This window comes from Rattus norvegicus, chromosome 16, assembly GCF_036323735.1.
Source record: "Rattus norvegicus strain BN/NHsdMcwi chromosome 16, GRCr8, whole genome shotgun sequence".
NCBI classification, from domain to species: domain Eukaryota; kingdom Metazoa; phylum Chordata; class Mammalia; order Rodentia; family Muridae; genus Rattus; species Rattus norvegicus.
This window is the reverse complement of record NC_086034.1, coordinates 83,002,477-83,018,499: the sequence shown is the minus strand read 5'-3', so window position 1 is coordinate 83,018,499 and position 16,023 is coordinate 83,002,477. Positions and strand designations below refer to the sequence as shown.

General features: G+C 52.7%; 1 protein-coding gene and 1 long non-coding RNA gene across 4 annotated transcripts in view; one reads left to right on the top strand and one right to left on the bottom strand.

Moving 5' to 3' along the window:
- Positions 1 to 1,259: 1,259 nt before the first annotated feature.
- Adprhl1 (ADP-ribosylhydrolase like 1) overlaps positions 1,260 to 16,023 on the bottom strand; it is a 31,886-nt gene continuing 17,122 nt past the window's right edge. The window contains exons 1-2 of one of the 3 annotated variants that reach the window (XM_039095253.2): positions 10,159 to 11,534; positions 1,260 to 8,068 (exon numbers count right to left, since the gene is read on the bottom strand). In XM_039095253.2, coding sequence (XP_038951181.1) covers positions 3,985 to 8,031 — 4,047 coding nt within the window. In that variant the 5' untranslated portion in view covers positions 8,032 to 8,068; positions 10,159 to 11,534 and the 3' untranslated portion in view covers positions 1,260 to 3,984. Of the gene's footprint in view, positions 8,069 to 10,158; positions 11,535 to 16,023 lie in introns of those variants that run through there. The other 2 variants (XM_063275261.1, NM_001409008.1) reach the window with 2 other exon arrangements.
- LOC102548530 (uncharacterized) lies at positions 9,238 to 12,562 on the top strand. The gene is made up of 2 exons (XR_010058756.1): positions 9,238 to 10,271; positions 11,529 to 12,562. It is a non-coding gene; the product is annotated as an uncharacterized LOC102548530 (long non-coding RNA).

The following is a 16,023-nucleotide window of genomic DNA, read 5'->3' as shown; positions in this document are numbered from 1 at the left end:
GACAACTACATAAGGGTAACAGCGCCGACAACAGGATTCTGGTACATAGGCCTGGTAGCTGTGATTCTCATCACTGCCAAGGGCTAAGGGGCAGGATCTATGACACTTGTAGAGTTAAGGGTTCTTTATATCCCAGGCCTGCACAAGAGCTGTTTACATTTCTCGCTTTAGGGACAAGAGACCCGGCACCCACACAAGAGTTGTAACACTAAAGGGTTTCACCTGCTGCTCCTGCTTGCCTGCTGCTGTCGAGTGCTGAAGTATACCACAGCTGCCAAAGACTAGCACGAGGAGTTTCTTGTCTGCCCACAGTTCCCTTGCAGGTAGAGCAAAAGGGCCCCAGTCAGAAGCTTAGAAATAGTCCTGCTGGGGTTGGGGATTTAGCTCAGTGGTAGAATGCTTGCCACTGGTTTGGTTCCCAGCTCCGAAAAAAAAAGAAATAGTCCTGCCTCCAGAGTAGGCATGTGAGTTCTTTAAACCGACCCAGAGAAGATCCTGGAACAGTGCTGCTGTCTTCTATCCCAGAACACACTGAGGTTTCTCTGCACGGAGCCTCCAGCCCTGCTGACCTGGTGCCGATATACCACGGAGTTCTTTGTACCCCAGCCCAGGCCTCCCCGACTTTTCTCCTCCTTTCATGGCTACTTCCTATTGATGCTCAGTTCATCCACGCAGTGTACCCAAAGATAAATAGGAAATAAATCGTCCATCTTCAGTATGTGGTGTGTGTGGACACCAAGGCATCACAGATAAGCAGGAGGCAGGAGGCCCTCACTCTCTGGCTGGTGGCTGGTGCCTGCTTGTCTCAGGACCCTGGACCCTGAGAATTAGAAGGTCGCAGCCAGTTTACTAGGAGATTGAGCCCACCACCAGGAAAGGGAGAAATCTCATGAGATAAGACGATGTCCTGAATCAATAGGGTGGAACTAGAGAAAAGGCTATGCTAGAATAGCCCGAAGCCTGTGATTCCCTGGGGTACTAGCTTATGGGAAAGGGGGACAGAAAATTCTCACGATCATGAGCCAATCCATGCCTGCCATTTTTGCCTTTCCTGTACGTCTGTGTCCCTTTCTACAGTGCTTAATGCACTTTCCCTAGTCTCGAATTTCTTTTTTTTTTTTTTTTTGGTTCTTTTTTTCGGAGCTGGGGACCGAACCCAGGGCCTTGCGCTTCCTAGGTAAGTGCTCTACCACTGAGCTAAATCCCCAGCCCCTCGAATTTCTTAGAGTGAAGATCTTGTTCCTCACAGACATAACAGATTTATAATGGGAGAAATATTTTATTTCCTTTTACAAAATTCCAGCTATCTGAAGTTAGTGCACATTCAAGGGAAACAATATACCAAAATATTTTTTTTCTGACTAATCCCATTTTAGAGTTTTTATATACAAAGAGAAATAGAGACAGAACTTAACAGGTAGCCACGGGTTGATACGTAACTAAAATGGTAGTGAGATCTTTGATTAAAAGAGTTAAGTGCTTTTGCCTCTGCACGATTCTGAAAGTGGCAGTCCCAAGGGCGTGTCTTAAACAGTGCGCTGTGTCCGCTGGCAGGATTCTGTGGACGGTGCCTTGAAAGCCTGCAGCAGCAAGGCCTGGTGAGCGAGTGGTGGAGCCTTAACTGGCCCGAAGAGTGGGGAGCTGGTTTTTATGGGTCTGCTGGGGGATGATCTGCACACCACCTTGGGCATTAGTTGTTCCAACCTGAGAGCACTGAGGGTCTCTCCCCGCAGGACAGTGGTCTGCCTGACAGACGCTGTGGTGAGCTCTCTGCTGACTGAGTTTCGACTTGGCAGCAGGGACTTCCTCTGATTTCAAGTAGCGCTGTGGTTAATTGCTCACGGCCTTTCTGAACTCTGAGCTGGGCTGTGCCTCCCTCAGCCTCAAGGCACAGGCGACTTCACAGTAGCCCTGTGTACAGGGACAGGCTGACCGTACTGTTCTACTGGCAAAGGTCCTGCTGTGTGACCAGTCGGGAGCAGCGGAAGGTCCTTACTCCCTCCCCCCTCACGACGTTTGAAAGGCCTGTTTGAAAGTTCTTGTTTGCAAAAGTACTCCATCTTAAAAAACAAAACGCCAAACCTTCAGCAAAGCCCTCCTACTGGCGCTCCTTGAAGGGATTTCCAATGAGCATGACCCCTCTGTGGGTCACCAGGCTTTTGATGTCATCTGATATCAAAGTATGGAAAGAAAGAAAACAAGCAAATTGGTTTTGCACCTGTCTGGTGGGAGCCACCTGGGCATCTCAAGGACAGGAGCCACTTTCCTACACCCCTGGTATGAGCAGATGTTGCTGATAATGCCAAAAAGGCCTGAGGAGGGATGTGGCCTCTGCTGGGACAGCCCTTCTGTCTGACAGTCCCTAGGAGCTGGCTTTATAGCAACTCTGGGAGGGTAGGGAACTATGCACCCCACAGCTCCATGTCCTCCAATATTAGCTGGGCTTGAAAAACAGACACCGAGGCGTCTATCTCTGCAGGACCCCAGGATACGGGAAATGACCACAGAGGTGCAACATGGGACACAAGGGGACAGTGCCCTGTGTTCAGGAAAGGCTCTTGAAAAGGGTAAGGAGCACTGCCTCCTATGGAGGGAGCACGTAGTGACCACAGAAGCTGTAGAGCAGACTCCTGCTGTGCTCAACACACAAAGACCTCATGCTTCCTGCTTGACCAGGGGCTCAGGTTCCTGAGCAATGGCCCATGTGGCCACTCAGGTGTCCCTGAGCTGGGGGTGAGGGGGAAGCATAGTCAACTTCATCTGGAATGGGACAGGACATTCTAGTTTTGGAATTTGAGTTGGAAAACAAAGGGAGTCCCAGAGAATAGAGAGCCAGTCGCCAGAGCAGGCAAAGTGTTTCGGGGGGTGGGGGGATTCTCAAGTGTGACAAAACCGAATAGTACGTCTTCAAAGGTCAGATGCCACTCTTCTGAGAGGAAGTCACCCAAAGGAGAGCATCTTGGGGTGCTAATCACCACCTCAGCTCTTCTGTGGTTCTGTGGAGCATCCCCACAAGTCAGGTGGCATGACGGCCAGAGCTCTAAGAGGTGTAGCCTGCTCAGAAGTGTCCAGTTTGGTCTAGATACAGTAGACACACCAAAGGGCAGCCGGGACACTGTGAGACATTAATGGAGACTATCCCAAGCTGAGGTTCAGTGGGTGACTGTCACTGTCTTTGCGTGCCTCAGGACAGCAAATGCTCCAGACAGAAGTGCAGTCAGCAGCTGGAAACAACTGGAACCCCATGTAACTTGACCGACAGCAGGATAGGAGAGCTGCCTCATGAACCCCACTGGGGATCCTGGTAGTCACAGGGACAGTAGAAGTGACAGTGTTTCAATCGTCACCCAGTGCTAAACAAAAGCATGCTTGGAATTGTGTGCCTCAAATCAGTGTTGGGAAAGCCTCCTGTGGCTCCCTATGGTTCTTTCCCGATGTCTGCTTAGGAGACAAGCCAGTCTGCGACCCCAAGTCTTGCCGTGATCAGCAAGACTCTGGTACCAGCTTAGGGGTGGGACGTGGATTAGACAAGCACCGCACTTCCTGCATATGCAAGGTTCAGGTCATAGGTCACAGGCGCTGCCTTTCATAGGTCATAGTAGGCCGGGACATAGTTGGGAAACTCTGGGGAGCAGAGGGCCAGAGAACATCGTAAGGGCAGCCCATGACACTGATCTCTCTTCTGCCAAGACAGGAGTGAATGTTCCATGTCCTCCAAGTCACAATGCTGGGCTGACATCACAAGGTCCTGTGAAGGCAAGGGGCTGCAGCCCACAGCCTTGGAGAGCTAACACCTTCCTCATCTAGAGAGGTCTCACAGCTGCCTCAAACATGCACAAGTACCATCTGCGTGCATCCCCAGGATTGGTTCATCTGAAGGGAGAAGAAATGAGAGACACTAATGTCTACGTTCTCTCGGGGAGGGGGCAGGATGCTCAAAGTCATGTTCGGTTAGAGACAGACATGTTGGCTCAAGATGAGCTCTCACTTTGGAGGCTCAAAGGTGTCACTGGCCCTGAGGACTGTGGGCCTGAAGGACAGATCGAAGGCCTTCTGGTCCCGAAAGCTTTGGGCACGATACTTTGCAAAGTGCACCGACCTGTTATGCTTATGGTCTGATAGGTCCTTTTCTGCCCCAGGGGCTCTTGGGGGCCCATCCTGGGCAAGGGATTGGAAGAGTGGGTGGCCTCCAGCATCAGATGGGAGCCAGGAAGTGTCGTGTGTGTTCTCCAAGGAGCCGATGGTGGTCCTACTACTAGCCAGAGTCTGGCTTTCTTGGGGCAGGTGCTGGGAAACCAGGCTTTGCTGACTGCCAAATGTGGGGCCAGGTCTGGGAGGCTCCCAACTTGTGCAGGTAGTCAGTATTCCTTCAGCCGTGCTGTCAGGTTGTTCCCAGGCCTGAGGTACTGGGTGGCTGACCTGTCCCTGACCCTGGGTCTGTTTCTGCATACGCAGGTCACAGGGCTTTGTAGGGTGCCCTGGAGTAGCTAGATTCTTGCCGGCCTGGAGGCTGTCTCCTCCTCCTCCTTGAGTTGGGCTCTTTCCCAGACTCTTCAGTGGTCTTGAGGGATCCTTCTGAGCCCTGTTCCTGTGCTGACAGGGATTCTCCTCCACTGGTGTCTTTTCATTCACTACTGGGTCCTGAGAAGCCCATGCTTGTGGATCTGCCACACACAGCACATCTGACTGTCCAGTCTGGTGTGATCGTACATGTCCTGGACCAGTTTCCTCTGATCCGAGGTGTCTCTGTGGCCTGCCCGTGTCCACCTGTGCTGGCAGCCTCTCTTTGGCTTTACCTCCCAAGGGTTTTGCCTGGGGGGCAGACCTATGCACTGCCTTCTGGGTGGGGACAGGAGGCTCTGGACCGTGGGCTAGCTCCACCTGCCTGGTCTCTCCCTTTGTGGCTGGCCTTAAAGGGGCGTGCGCTGCACTAGAGAGGTGTTGCTCTCTCTCAGGATACTTTCTGTCCAGTGCCTGTGGACCCAGGGAGGGCAGCGGTGGGTGGTCCAGATACTCTGCTGGCTTCGTGTGTGGCTCTGGAGATGCTGTGCACAGAGGGTCTCTTTCCGCTGCTGTAATCTTGTTCCCTGGCTCACTTGAAACACATGGGGGAGACTTAGTAGACACCAGGCGAGAACCGGCAGCTTCCTGTGGCAGAATGGCTGGGGCTGCCGACCTTAGGAGATGGGTCTGCACCAGGTCTTCCGAGATGATGCTTCCTTCAGTGGCTCTACTCTCGTGCTTCGGGGACCTGCCTGACACCAAAGGAGGCTGGCTGTGGGGTCCCTGTGCTATCTTGTCTTTATAGTCCTCGACACTTCCTGACCACGGTGATGTCTTCTTTTCAGGGCTTTCTTCTCTATCCTGGGCATCCGCAGCCTGTGCAGTCACCTTGTGCTCCGTGTCTGCGATGCCACTTGCTTGTGTCAGTGTCTTGTATTTGGTGTCCTGGGCACCTCCTGGCTGTGATGAGATCTTCCGTCTTGTGTTTTGGGCACCACCCGCCCATGTGGTTGTCTTGTGTCCAGCATCTTGGGTGTCACTTGCCTGTGACACCGTCTTGTGTTCAGCATCCTGGGCACCACCTGGCCGCAGTGCCATCAGTTTAGTGTCCTGGGTCCTATCTTGCTGTGTTGTATCGTGGTCAGTATTCTGGACGCTGCTTGGCCACAGTGTTTCCTTGTGCTTAGGCGCCTGGGAAGCATCGAGGTGTGGCATTAGGCTGGGTTCCACATCCTGGGACACAGGTGGCTGTGTGAGTCTGTGCGCACTGTTCTGGGTGCCACTTGCCCATGACACTTGCTTGTGTCTAACACCTTGAGCACCTGTCTGTGGCACTGTCTTGTATTCGGCCTCCCTGGAATCACCCGTATGTGGCATTACCTTGAGTTCAGCATCCTGAGTACCCATTGGCCATGCTGTTATCTTGAGTTCAGGGTGTTGAGTATTACTTGGCTGCAGTCTTGTGAGATCAGCGGCAGTCCCTATTGCCTTCCCAGAGGCTTCGAGGCTTGCAATAGGCTGGCTGCTGCTGCTATTGTCCAAATCATGGTTGGCGTTTTCACAAGAGACGCTTGGTGGCTGAGCTAACTTGTTCAGGGACCCTGGATACTCTTCCTGTCCAAACTGGATGTTCTTGCCTGGTGCTATAGAACCGTCAGGCCTCATGCAGTCCTGGGTTGACACCAGCACCATGTTGGATGTCCCTTGCTGGAAGCCAGTGGCCGAGGAGGGGCCCACTCCTGCATAGCTTTTCTCAGCAGTGGGGTACATCGAGGGGCCATCACCACTGCAATTCTTGAGGTCATGTGACTTCACAGGGTTCTTATTTTCCTCTGTCCTACCGGGAAACGTCTTGGAAGGGCTTGGTATTAGGAACCTCTGTGAGGCATCATCACCCGCATGGGCACCATCTCTTAGGTCTTTCTGGAGTCCACGCTGAGCTACAGGATGGAGACTCCTGGGCAAGCTACAGGGTTGACTCTGCACTGATGGGTCTCGGGGACCCCTCCTGTCTTCGATCACAGTGGAAGATGCCGCCTGTTCATTTTCAGCCATGACCTCTCCTCTCACACCTGGAGAGCATTTTTCTTCGGGACCGGGAGAGGCCGGCATCTCGTGAACGATGGGAAGCTGCACTGTTATCTGTGGGGGGTTGATGGCAGGCTGTGCTCGACGCTCAGCCTGGACTGCTGTGGGGGCCAGGACAGGGATCCGAGTCACAGATTCCTGTTCTGGCAGGTGCCTCTGGATGGCAAAGAAGGGCTCTCTCTCCATGCCTGAGGGCGTCCTTTCGGCTTCGTCCTCAGAGCTGCATACAGTCATGACGATTTCAGGGGCCCCTCTTGAATTATCTGTCACTCCCTGGGTGTCAGCTGACACCTCTTGTGTACCGGGCTGTGCTGTTCTGTCCCTTGCGACTGGCCCAGGACTTCTGGGGCTGTCCAGTCCAAGCGAGGACAACACTGGTTCATGACCAGGCAGAGCGTGTCCTTTGATAGACGTGCCAGAGAAACCCATGTTCAGAGCCATGCGACTGTCCACGCCAGCCACCACCTGGGGCACTGAGGACACAGGGTGCTCTGTGCGCTCTTCATTCACGAGGGCTTGTGTTTTGTTTCTGACAGGCTCCAGGTTTTCTGAGTCGGAGAGTGGTGTGATGATCCCCCCGGGGGGCCGGCGTCTGCACTCAGAGTGACTAAGTTTTGCACAGTGGGACAGCCAGCTCTGGGGGCCACAGACGATGGTGGCAATGCTGAGGGCTGGCAGGGGCTCAGCTGTGCAGGCCAGAAACTGGGCCGGGGGGATCCTGGTACAGCTGGTAGCCATGGTGGCCACGTGGAGTATCCGTACCTGTGGCCTGTGCACTTTCCTCTTCTGTAGGTTCTTGCTCTTCAGTCCTTCCTTGTGCAGGGCCAGCACGCCGGCCTCAGAGTACAGGCAGCTGTTCTGTTCGAATCTTTCCTTCAGCTTGGAGAGGATGGAGCTCCGGCCCACAATTCTGGGCAGGAGGCCCCTGGCAGTTCCGGGCCGCTGGGCAGGGGACTTCTCGCCCGCTTCCTTCTCCCTAGCCTCCTTCTCTTCTGCAGCCAGGAACTTCTTCAGGATGTTTTTCACAGTGCTCTTCCCGCTCGAGGGGCTCCACCGGGGCTTCTCGCTGGCAGGGGTCCTCTGGCTGGTGCTTCTGCCTCCTTCCTTGGTCTTTTCCAGGAGTTTGTTGATAGTGGCGCTTACAAAACTCCTACCAGGTCCTTGCTTATCTTTAGAGATCAGCCGGCCAACGTCCCGGGTCTTCTTGAGGTGGGGCTCCCGGCCAGTGCCCATGAACTTGGCCTGTAGAAGCTGGAAACGCGTGGGTCTCCGGCCCACCTCCTGGAGTTGGGAAGGGTGGTTGGCCCTGTGTGTCCTGTCCTCCACCTTCTGGGGCCCGTCTGCGTGGTCCAAGATGTAAAGCAGTAAGCTGTTGAGGATGGTACGGGCCGCCTCGTCACATGTCCTGCTGATCCTCTTCTTCAGCGTCTGCGCATCCATGGCGGTCTTGTCACAGCCAATCTTGCCGCTCTCGGAACTGTAGGGAAACAAAAGTCAAAGCAGTCATGGATTTCATTCGTTTACATAAGCTCACTATTATCTCGATTCTATGTCAACTTGACACGGGCTAAAGTCATCCGACAGGAGGGAACCTCAAGAGAAAAGCCTCCATAAGCTGACAGGCAGACCTGTGAGGCATTTTCTTAACTAGCAATTGATGGGGGAGGGTCCAATCCATTGTGGGTGGTGCTGTCCATGGGCTGTGGTCCTGGGTTCTATAGGGAAGCTGGCAGAGCAAGCCAGGGGGAGCAAGCCAGTAAGCAGCACCCTTCCATGGCCTCTGCATCCGCTCCTGCCTCCAGGTTCCTGCCCTGTTTGAACTCCTGTCCTGACTTCCTTCAGTGATGGCCTATGATGTGGAAGTGTAAGCCAATTAAATCCTTTCCTCTCCAAGTTGCTTTGGTCACGGTGTTTCCTCACAGCGGCGGTCACCCTGACTGGGATGGCATCGAAGCTCCCAGAGGACCCCTGTGGCTCATCCTTATGAGTCAGGACCTATCTGGTCTGGCTGGTGCCAGTTCTGAGCACTATCAGAGAGGCCTCTGCAAGCCTGAGACATATGCATTCAAAGAGCTGACATGTTACGTGGGAGTATTAAAGGACAGCCACATCGTGGGCACTCCGAAAGCCTTGGCAGGGTGTGAGTAAGCACATCGCACTGGGTAAAAATAACTAAACCCGAGTGGCAGCTGTGCGGCTCAACACCAAGAGCTCCATTGTTCTGGGTAGTCAGTCAGGACATAAAGGCCAATCCCCGCTGCGGCTGCTCTGTCTTTGCAAGAATAAACCAATCCTGGGGCGGCTCCAACACTCCCTTGGGGCCCAGAGTGGAAAGCCATTGGTCTGCTTCAGAGTTTAGGAGCCACAGTCCCGGAGCTCCGGTTTGCCTCTGTGGCACCTGGTTGCCACAGTCTTACTGCCTGAGCTGTCTCCTCTTCAGAAGACCTGTGACAATCTCTTCACACTGATTTGGAAGCTGTTCGGGGTGGAGAGAGACCTCCTTTCACCTAAAGGGGCTCACCATCCTGGGACGCCATCACCAGGGTGATTCTGAAGATTTTGTGCATTCTGCAAAGCCACCTGTATGTCTTAACAGCTGCCATAGGCAGGGGGCAGTGGCTGGGGGTGGGGGTGGGGTGGGGCAGGCTGTGAGCCGCTGCTGGGATTGAGGGAATTTGAGCATAGTTGCTTGGATATGCGTGGTCCCAGATTTCCAGCCTCTGAGGTAAGTAAGACGTGCCATCCTGGGAGTGGGTTGGCTTTGACTGTGGGTGGCAAGTTTTCCCTCTCTCAGAGCATCTTGTAACTGGTGGCCATTAAGTTCTACATCTTGGGGTTGACCTAGATACCAGTTTCTATCTGGATTATCTGGGGTCTCTCTCACAGGCACATGCTGCATGCCTATGAACTAAGCCCTTACACCCCAAATTCCTCCCCCTGTTAACTGTGCCCCTTAGGCACACAGGAGCTTTCTTGGCCTCCACCCACTACAGCCACAGGGCCCTACTGCTTTAAGATTCATCAGACAGTTGCTGGCCCCAGGAAACATTCCCTGCCCCTCTTCCAGGCTTGTCTGCCTGACATGCACACAGTCAAACAGTGTCCGTGTGCTCTCGATGGCCACCGGTCATGTGACCACACTCCTGCCAATCACATCTAGCCTCTACTCTCCTCGGATGTTCTTCGTACAGAGGACAGCAGCATCTCTGACCCACCCTAGGCTGGGCACAGCCACGCCCTTCCTATGTTGTCCTGCTTGCCAACATCTTCTGTGGGTCTGGTTTCATGTGCCCATAGGATCTCAAGCAGAGCTCGGGACCCAGAGCAAGCTGAATTCACGCATCTGCAACTACCAAGCCCATACGCTCCAGCGTGGCCTGGAGCGGTCTACGCACACTTCACTCTACAGTCTCTATGAAGAGAAATTTGACAAGTATCATTACCAAACTTCAACAAGGTACCCTGTGCTGGGCCACCAGAGCCCCCTTGTGTGAGCTCCTGGGAGCCACACAGCTTGTGGAGTCATAAGGTTCCTGTTCCCCAGGCCTGGGGTGCGGATAGACTCACCTGGCTCAGGTCCTGTGAGGAGACTCAAGGAGCCTGTGTACCTCTTGGAGCTTTGTGGTCACTCAGTGTGTGAGCCGATCAGGCTATTCCAACTGTCTTAATAACTTCCTCAGGTGAGTCAATAGCGTGACTGAAATAACCAAGCTGACGACATCCAGTCGATATTCTGACCGACTGACTAAAGGCCAGGGGGCCCAACCATTCGGGACACTGAGTATGTCCCCAAGTCCTCTCTGAGGGCTCCTGAGCCTATGGTCTAGAGGGAGAAATAAGAAACTCGCCTGGCATTAACTGTTCATCTTCTCCTGTCACAGGGGGGACGGCCTAGTGTCTCTACATGCCCCATGCCATGGTGCCATGCTGCCTTCCACTAGTAGTGCCAATGTCTCGGTGGTGGTGTGTAAGCAGGGCGTTCTTTAGGGAGACTTGCTAAGTGTCCTTAGATCAAGAGTGTTAGTGTGTCTAAGCCCAGCCTGGCTGGTTGGGCTGAAGCCATGCTATGCAACACGTTTCAGTTCCCAACCAGTTAGAAGCTAGCGTTATCGCCAAGGTACCGCCCAACAGCTCACCACCTGCCCGTCACCAGGGACCAACACTTGAGGCCACTTGGGGCCTTTCAGACATGAAAAGGGGTTTTATCTAACAGCCCCAGATGGAGTTTTGGAACGCTCCCCAAAGCTCTCACCGTCATCTCCGATGTTTTCAGTTAGGGCAGCGCAGATGCTTTCCTAAGATTTATGGGCCAGCATTAACAGATTAGAGCAGAGACTTAAGTTCTTTTCTGGTGAGCTAGCCACACCTGGCCCTGTCACACCAAGGCCCTACACCGAGGAGTGACACCGAGGAGTGAGGAGTTCACTGGGATTTCCCAGCTCACTCCAGTGAGTCAAAACTGTGCATAACAGTCATTATAATAAAAATTTCCTCGTTCATGTGGATCTTTGGTTATCATCCCTCGGGCCATCCACTGTCTGTGAGTGAGCTTCTGTCCTCTTCCAGAAAGCCTCTCTCAGATCTGCAGGCCCAGCCTTTCGTGTTCTCCCAACTCCTGGTAGGCTCCAGATGGAGTAAACCTGGGGAAATGGAATTCTAACACTCTCACCTTGAGATCTTTGCCTTAGCTCATCTGCCTGAGGCACTCTGTCCTCAGACCAGCTGGTGCCAGGCCCAGGGGACAGACTCATTGTTCTCTCTCCAGGGCAGCCTCAAGCTCCTAGCCCAGGGCTGCTCCCCACCACACCACCGGGGTAGCCAGTTACCATGTGACCCCTTAGAGTTCCCAGTGCAATTTCAAGAGCCATTCTGCTTCTGCCCATGGACCTCTACTGCACCAAAATGTGAGCAGGAAGTGTGTCTGTTTTCTTTTCCAGTTCACTCCGGTTGCCCAGAGTTCTGAGCATGAGCATCGGACCTTCTCGGAAGCCTGTGGATGCAGTAGGAGCCCCCGTGGATGCCTATGGGCAACTGTAGGCAGCATGCAGACCTCCTACCCCTCTGCCCTCCTGGCTCTAGCCTCAGCTTTATAAATCTGTTTCCTACCCCAGCAGGGCAGCTTCTCTGTCCTCCTGCGTGTTTCTGCCCCCCCCCACGCTCCTTCCAAGGAGCCTTTCCTAGCTGTGAGTTGATGCCACAACCCCGTGGAAGCCTCTCTGTGCTCCGTGTGGGTTCTGACACCCAAGCCATCTCATGTGGTCCCCTCCCACACTGCCTCGGTTCTTCTGAGCTGATGCCAGAACACTCCAGAGTCTTTGCTGCACGACCACACCTCACACTGGAGCCCCAGGATGGCTTGTGGGGCCTTATGCTGCCTTCGTCAGGGCACTCTGCCCAGCTGCAGTGTGTAGACACGACTGAGCCCATTTTCCATGTCCCTCAGGTACTTGGATGAGCTATAGAGCCCGACCCAGGATGGAACAGAATCTTCCCTTCCGTGGCCAACACAAACAGGGGGCCCATAAACCTTCCTAATTTAGGCAGGCAGGCAGGCAGGCAGGCAAGGTCAGGACGGGAGACTAAACAATCATCTCAGGACACACCCAGGCTGCTCAGTCCTCAGGAATGCCTACGACATCGACATCGGGACTTCTACAGAGAACAGCAGACCTCTTTGAGCACAGGCAGCCTTGGGTCAATCCAGTTCCTCATCAGCTATGGACAGCAGGGCCTTGCTGGACTGCTCCATGGTCGGGGGTGTGGCAGCGATGCTGGGTACCTGCTCTGCTCTGAGCATTCTCTGGCAGAGAGCACTCCTCTGCCTCAGTTTCCTTGTAGGAGAAGTGGAGGTCTCAAACTCCAATGGGCAAACCAGTAGGCAGCCTTCCCCCATGACTCCTCCCTTGAGTTTCTGCCCCGGCTTCCCCCTGAGCAGTAGGTGTAAGCAGAAATAAACCCCTCTCTCCCCAAATTTGTCTTTGGTGATGGTGTTTGTGATAGCAACAGAAAAGGAAACTAAGACAGTATTATTATACCCATACTCCTGATTCTGACACTGAGGCCGGAGGGCCACAGCTTCTTCCTGCTCATTCTGCCCAGCACATGATGGATAACCACTAAGCATGCTGACTCACCACCATGTTTTATTTTTATAGCTGTCTCTTCTGGGAGCCTTTCCTCAAACTCCATAAATATCAGGGAGTCAGGCCTCCCTGGCTCAGGGCGGGGGGCGGGGGAGCAGTGGCCTTTGCCTGCCATTCCTCAACACCCCTCCTTAGCTCATAGAAGATTCCCAGTAGCTCCAGCAGCTTCTACCCATAGGTCCTCATGGCCACTCTGGAAGGACAAGGTGGCCCTGAGGACGGGCACCCTTGGAGGCCACCCTCACAATTGGGTCAGGAAGTCATCTGTATCTCATCCACACACAGAGTCCTGACAAGCTCAGTGTCCTCGTGGGGCACTGGTATGGGGACTTTGGACAGCATGCATAGCCTGGTCACTTCCACAGAGCAGTAACCGCCTGTCTCAAGGGCTGGCTGCTCAGCCAGGGTTCCACGGATGCACTTGCCAAATTAGAGTCAAGAGAGATGCAATCTAGGTTCCTTTTTTTTTTTCTTTTCTTTTCTTTTTTTTCGGAGCTGGGGACCGAACCCAGGGCCTTGCGCTTGCTAGGCAAGCGCTCTACCACTGAGCTAAATCCCCAACCCCTCTAGGTTCCTCTTTACTTTTATAAGTAAGATTGCACCTTGTTTTCCAGCTTTTCCTGGGATGGAAACTACCCAGGACCTCCTGAATACTAGGCATGCACTCCCCCACTGAGCTACACTCAGTCCACGGAGTCTGGTTTTAAATAACAGAGCCTTTTAAGCAGGGCTCTGAATATGTTCCTCATATGTCTAATGCTGGGCTGTGAGTGATGAAAATATATTTCTTAGAGAAAAAAGTGTCTTCCACACATTCCAGGAAACCCAATAAGGATGCGGGTGAGAGTGTCTGTGAGGCCCAGAGCAACACTGTTTCAGGAGGAGTCATGGAGGCCCAACTACGGATGAGGTGAGAGTGTCTGTGAGACCCATGGCAACATTGTTTCAGGAGCAGCCACAGAGCAGTGTCAGTGTTGCCTGTTCTCATAGTGACTCCAGTCTGGGAGAGCTCTGTAGCAGACGCTTGCTAATGCCTCCCGGTTATTATCTGTGAAGCTGATGGCCAGGGATGGAGTCCTGAATCTGAATGTCAGTGCTATCCTAGAAACACTTGTCTCAAAATTGATGCCTGGTTGCCTCGGCTGTGGTACCCCTGGGATTGCAGCTGGATCCAACATGTGGGGCTGCAGGTGTGGCTGAGAGACGGTTGGTCGTTTGGGCTGTGAGTATACAACAACCATCACCTGGGCTGACCCTGGCCTACTAAGAGTTGGGCAACTCTTCAATGCCTCAAAATCCAGGAGGGAATAAAGGGTTCTTGGCATATCACTCTGATGACAGCTACTGCCTTGCGTTGCTGTTCAGTACTCTGGAGGTGAAGGGCGGAAAGCAGACATGGGGTGGGGGGGGGAGCAGGTGTCTGATCTGTGTGGGGATGAGGCATAGAAAAACAGATTAAAGTGGGCCCTGGTGAGGCAGCTGGCAAGCTGTGTATATAAAATAGCAGTACTTCAGAGTAGGGTGCTAGTACCCAGACTGTACCACTCTAGCTGGGTCAACCCTCTGACCTACAACGGTGAGGGAAGAGCATGCTCGTTCAAAAAATTCACGGAAACGTTTATGACAAAAAAGTAAGACATAAGTTTTGTGGTTTGTCGGTAAGTGATTCAGAAAAAAAATTACATGTGTGTCTCTATCTCGTGTTTCTCTGTGTATCTCTGGCTATGTGTGCATGCGTACACATGCAAGTAGTAAGAGGGACAGAGAAAATGATGTGCCAACTGTGGTCGAGCATCAGCAGTTATAAAGCTGCCCGGATGGCATACTGGAGCTGTCTCTTGTTTTGACTGTTTACTTGTTTTCTTTCTTTTCATTTTTTTTTTCTTTTAGATAAGTGTCACTTTGTAGCCAAAAGCTAGCAACTCGGAACTCACAGTGCAGCCCAGGCTGGCCTCTCGTTTGTGGTGATCCTCCTGGCTTAGCCTCCCAAGTCTGGGAATTATAGGTGTGAGCCACCACACTTGGCTTCTTAAAACACATTGGAAGTTATGTGAGGCCAAGCATGACGGTGCACATCCGTGATCCCTGTGATCAGGAGGTGTGGGGGAGGGAGACTGCAAATTTAGAGGTCAGTTTGGGTTTTGAGAACTTATCTCAAAAAGAAGGAGAAAAGAGAGAAAGAATAGAAGAAGGGGGATGGATAGAGGAAGGAAGGAGGGATGGAGGGAAGAAGGGAGGGAGGAGAGAAAAGAGGGAGGAGAGGAGGGAGGGAGAAGGGAAGAAAGGAAGGAAGATGGAAGGAAGGGAGGGAGGGGGAGAGGAAGGAGAGGAAGGGAGGAAGGAAGGATTGACTTGAAAACAATCAAAATAGGAAAGGAGAAACAGCACCGAGAAGCCGTACTGTGAGGAGTGGAGTTCAGGGACGCTGACAACATAGATGGGGTCATGCAGAGGGTGTCAGAGCTTCCCAGGATTTGAGGGTGAGCACTGGAGGTGATTGTGGAAGGAGATGCTCTCCAAGTTGACATCACCCAGGTTATTAGTCATAAGTCCCGAGTGTGCTCTCAATGTATTTATAGCGAGAAGGAAACCGACTCAGCGGCAGTTTTAACATGAGTGACGCTAGCTCCGTGTTCTAAAAGACACATCCAACCTAACAGGAACTTTACGATTTTTGTTGTTGTTGTTGTTTTGGCTTTGATTGTTTGAGACGGGGTTTCTTAGTGTAGCCCTGGCTGTCCTGGAACTCACTTTGTGGACCGGGCTGGTCCTGAACTAGAGATCCCCCTGCCTCTGCCTCCGAAATACTGATCTTATAACTGTTATCATTCCAACCTGCTGAAGAATCCAATTTGCCAACTTCTCTAAGGAGTCTAGCATCCTGTCTAGCAGACTTACACCCTCCAATTGCCAGAAAGGGATGCCATCCACATACCCGCCTCTTATCTGGCTTTCAGATATGAATGCCTTGGGAAAGTGATTCCAAATATAAATGAAAGGCTTTGGTCTGGGTTTGTGACTCAGTAATGGAACACCTGTCTGGCACGTGTAAGGCCTTGAATTTGGGTTCCATGCCCACTGTGCTTTCTCTGTGTGGGTATCTCTACCTCTCTGTCTCTGTGCCTCTACATCTCTCTCTTACTCTCTCTCTCTCTCTCTCTCTCTCTCTCTCTCTCTCTTGAATTTGGGTAAATTCATCTAAATTAGCCAGAATTCCAAAACCATGTGTCTCCTGACCAGTCTTTTCTACATAATTCGTATCCCTCTTCTGGGGACGTGACTCTTTGCT